At 39.8% G+C, this 4,897-nt stretch overlaps 1 protein-coding gene across 1 annotated transcript in view; it reads right to left on the bottom strand.

Annotated features, from left to right (window-relative positions):
* Positions 1–1,890: 1,890 nt before the first annotated feature.
* Positions 1,891–4,897, bottom strand: part of vcanb (versican b) — a 28,826-nt gene continuing 25,819 nt past the window's right edge. The window contains exons 15-16 of the mRNA XM_071466013.1: positions 4,512–4,694; positions 1,891–4,406 (exon numbers count right to left, since the gene is read on the bottom strand). Of these exons, the coding sequence (XP_071322114.1) occupies positions 4,150–4,406; positions 4,512–4,694 (440 nt within the window). The 3' untranslated portion in view covers positions 1,891–4,149. The remainder of the gene's footprint in view (positions 4,407–4,511; positions 4,695–4,897) is intronic.

The following is a 4,897-nucleotide window of genomic DNA, read 5'->3' as shown; positions in this document are numbered from 1 at the left end:
CTCTGTCTCTGCGTCTTTACACAGGCCTCACTGATCCAAAATACATCACGACATCTTATGAGAAATCCCACTGCAGCTGCAAAAGAAAATAAAAGTCAGCAAAGTTCCTGTCGGCTGGAGCCGGCTGGAGCTGACTACAGGGTGGCTGTCTGCAGAGTTCGCCAGGTGCAGTTCCTGGGCAATGCCGTAATGTGCTCAACGTGTTTCCTAAGGGAGGGGTGCTGCCGCTTACACAAATGTTTTCCTGACAGAAACACCAAGGCCATTCATGGTGCTGCTTTCAGTTGATTTTTCAACTGCGTTGCCAAAGCATGGTACTGTTTTAGGAACCGAGTGACGACATGTAGGTGACGTGTTGGGGTCGTGCTGGTTTGTAGACGGCTGTTTGTTTTAATGTGACAGAGCAGAACAACACAAGTGTCAGTCAACCTTAAATCAGCATTGATTGTCTGCAAATAAGCTCATGTAATATTTTCTACCTCATTATAAAAGGTTCAAAATTCACACAGAAGCATCAGGTTTATCCTTTTTTTATAATAACTTCATTTAAATGTTAATCTCTGCATCTTTTACTCAAACAGCTGTTCAGTATTCAGGAGGCATCAGAGCCGACTGACACTCGAGGATAGTTAAAGGACTTAAGTCTGGATATATTCTGTGTTTTTCTGATCTGATCTGAGCTCCACTTTTTCCAAAAACTATTAATACACATCAAACACAGTTTCCTCCTGTTTGTTTGATAAAACTATAAAAAAAAAAAAAAGCAACACTCTTGTTTTTGTCAGCTCAGAAAAGGTTCCTCCTCTCAAATGTTTTCACAAATGTGTTTAAATCAGTGTCAGTGAGCATTTCTCCTTTGTCAGGATCATCATCCTCCTGACAGGTGGCAGATCAAGATGCTGATTACACGGCAGGATTACTGCACAGGTGTGAAGGCCACTCTAAAGTGTGCAGCTTTATCACACATTCCTGCACAATATGTGCAGTTGTCATGTTTATTGAACGGTAATTTTTCTACCATGAGCATCTCTCATTTCTGAGAATTTGGCAAAGCGTCCAACTGACCTCACAACTGCACAAAATATGTGTTTAATGTCTGTGTGTTCAGGTTTGACAGAGTCATGATACAGACTGAAGCAATTGGACACTAAGGGTTTTAAAGTTTAAAGTTCTAATGAGTTGTGTCACTGACACTGTTGATTGTATTGACAAGCAGCCGCTCTGACAATAACTGACGTCCTGTTGTGTTTACCCTTACAGAAATCTTACATATGATATATGTAGATGAAGTTGCCATATATGTCACCTATAATGAGAAATATTATCATAATATATGTATACATCCTCTGGATATATGAATATATAGGTTTATAACATATATGAAATACCCATAGTAAAATGTGTGTATGTACATATATTAAAATTATTATATAATTTTTAATGTTTAATTTAAAAGTTAAAAAATCTCTATGCTTATATATGTTTTTCTTATTAATTTTAGACATGTTTATCTTCTCAGAGTTTGGACCCTACAGTGTATAATAACATACTGACAGGCTTTGGGATGGATTTATTTACATATTAATATTTACATAACATATGTCTACAATATAAGCATACAAATATAAACATCAATATTTGTATGGACTAGACATATATATCATTATAGGTCTAATTTCTAATAGGTTTGATATAGAAATTTTACATATGTTTTTATTTTATATGTACTACTCAATATATATACATATATTATGTTTGTGTATGGGTGGATCACCTGTATGTACCTGCGCCTCTCGCCTCACTCAGTATCTTTACCTCATTACAGTTTAAAGCTCTTCATTTTAACTACCCAGATATTAAGTCATACAAAATAAAACTGCACAAGCGGGATGTGTTATAAGAGTTCATATTATTGCACACACAGCTGACAATGACATTGAAACCAGGAAGATGGACATTTTTACAGTAACTTGAACAGAGAAAGAAACAATGATTACATAAAAATAAGCTCTTGTGCCACAGACACAGTAAACCCCATAAACCACATGGAGTAGAAAAAGAATTCAAAAATGCAGATACGCTGACAAACAATATATAAAAAGGAAAACATGGAAAAAGAAGGTAAAATGCATAAGGATCATATAATAAATCTTGTGGAGGATGCAAAAGTCGTCTTTTTCACATTCCTTTCTTTGTTGGGTTAAAAACACAGTTTCCAGATCTGTGTAAAAAAAGCAACACGACCACATCAAGATGAGAACTCTTCCCCAAACCCAACTTCACTACGTAAAAAATGTTTGGTGGCAAATTTGTCGGGTCGATTTTGAGTCACAGCAAAAATAAAAAGCATCAACAGCTCAGCTAACGTTGCTAAACAGACGCAGCGAACATCCCTGACGGCAGCGTGCACGCCGCTGTAACCATCTGATGTTCTCTCTGCGAGAAACAACATGGCGGAATCTGTAAACAGCAAGGAAGTCGTCATTAACAGAATCACTTCAGTTCCAATGACCTTTATTTGATATCACAGTCCATTCATAGTTTTAAAGTATACAATAAGTTAAATTCATATGGCTTCATATAGTATCTATATTATATATCCTATGATTAATAGCCACAGCACACACACATCACACATTCATAATAATCTATCGTCCGCTCCTCAGCTCTGTGTGCCGCTCTTTAAATCTCCCCTCTCTCCTTTAAAAACATTTTGTACAAAAATCTACACGGGAAATCAACCAGTAAAAAATGGGTCATAAGAAGCTGCACAAACTGAGACTGGACATGTTCTGTGATAATAATTTAACGTGATGAATTCATGCTCTTTATAGTCTATCAATAACATTATCTAAATGCTCAACTAGCTCATAAAAAAATATACCACAAATATTTCAGTGAATATTGTGCTGACACTACACTAATCATTTCATATGTGCCGTATCTTCCCAAAATTAAAGGTGCCCTGTGGAGTTTCTGACCACCTGTAGAGCTATAGAGCAACAGTTTGTAAGCTAATAGTTAAAGGGCTGAATGTAGCTGATACCAAGACATGCAGCAGAACACCAGGAAAGAGGAAGACTGCTTCCTGGAAAACAGGAAACTCTTGAGGTGGTGCGACAACCTGGCAAAACATCAGTTACAGACACAGATGACGTTATCAATAGGCGACTTTTTGGTGTGTCTGGGTAGCTTGTCTACTTGCACTGTAAGAAGGTAAACTTAGAGGAGTACTTTACCCAGTCAGCATTGCACTTCTATAACATTAACTGGGTTTCTATCCACCTATTTTTATGCATATTTTCATTTTGTGCATAAAAAACCTGAGTGAAAATATTGGTATGTTTATGGCTGAGGTGGAAAAAATTGGAAAACTAAAATTTGACAAAAGTGCAGCGGAAACAGACGCAGTAAAAACGCCACTGGTCTCTAAAACATCAGATCTGTGTGGAGCGATGATGAGGAGGCTGGAACCTTCCTCACATTAATGTATTGGCTAGCTTGACTACCCTCATCAGTCATGTGACCGTCGCCTCGCAGGTGGTACCGGTCCTTTAAGAGTTTCTCATCAGCAAACACAGATGTAAACACTGCAGATTTTATTTTCTTCCAAAAAAATGAGCTTTGCTGATGTTTTATGATGAAGGAAATACACTGAACACAAAATGCATTTTGGTGAGAACCAGTGAGAGTAAACATAACTTTGATGGGTCATATGAGGAAAACTCACACAGGGCACCTTTAAAGTTACATTTCACAGAAGGCTCTGGGTCCGGCTTCTCTGTCGGGTCAGGAGAAGTGAACACAGCATCAAAACCTGATGACTCACTGGACTCTCACAGACCACCCGTGTGGTGTTTGACTGTTACGTTTACTTCACAGTGAGGCCATCAAGGCGCCGGTCTTCCTGTTGAGAGCATTGTGACTAATATTACAAATGACCTAAATCCTCACTAGTGTTGCGGTTCAGATCCTGGGCTGTTTGTGGACAACGTACTGGTGAAACATCTCCCTTTGTCCTTTTCAGAGCCATCGATAGACAGTTCAGCACATCCCTCCGTCTGTCTATCGATGCCTCTGCACTGACGTGGCCCGCCTGCTGTGATTGGCTGCCGCTAGGAAGCAGATTTATAGACACCACAAAGCGAATCAGTGTCTCATCTGATCCTTGTTGTGTGTCTGGACCTGCAGGTCCCTCTTCTCCCTCAGCAGCTGCTGGACTCGGTTCTGGAGCGGGTTCCAGAGGCTCTGCAGGACGTTGTAACTCTGCTGTTGTTGCTCTTGGTTCTGACTGTGTTTCTGATGACTCCTGGTGTGATGAACGTGATGGTTGTAGCGCCTGTTCTGTTGCTCGTTGTTCTGGTTGTTGCGGCGCCGGAGAGTAAATGACTTGTGGAAAGTCGCGGCTGAGAGAAACGATGGAAAATAGAGTTGAAGGTGAAAACGTTGTACAGCCTTGTATTTATGAAGCAAAGTGTTGAGACCCTGGAGACCCTGACGTTAACACTCACGACTCATGCAGGTGACTTTGGGTGCGTCCCACTGTCCGTTGGCCCGGCAGCGTATAGTGGGGGTATGTCTCTGGATGAAGCCTTGTTTACAGTGATAGCGCAGCAGGGAGTTGATCTCATATCGAGGCTTCATGGCTCCAAACACACGAGCATCCTTCACCAAAGGGGGCTGCCCACATGACACTGGAGGGTAGAAAACACAACACTTAAATGTGTGATGCTGAAAATATATTAATGTGTTAATTTAAAAAAATCAACCGATAAAAACAAAAACAAAGAGAAACGACAGCACAAACAGCGTCAGAGAAAACCACAGACATCACTACATTAACTGAAGGTAAAAGTTCAAATCAACCGGTGGGTTCAGACATTCAAGTTTTAAAGTC

The sequence above is a fragment of the Trachinotus anak genome, unplaced genomic scaffold (genome assembly GCF_046630095.1).
Source record: "Trachinotus anak isolate AG129_WGS33_773 ecotype Australia unplaced genomic scaffold, CSIRO_AGI_Tana_v1 ptg000028l, whole genome shotgun sequence".
In the NCBI taxonomy this organism is placed as follows: Eukaryota; Metazoa; Chordata; class Actinopteri; order Carangiformes; family Carangidae; genus Trachinotus; species Trachinotus anak.
Note: the sequence above shows the minus strand (reverse complement) of the source record. Positions and strands in the feature narration are given on the sequence as shown.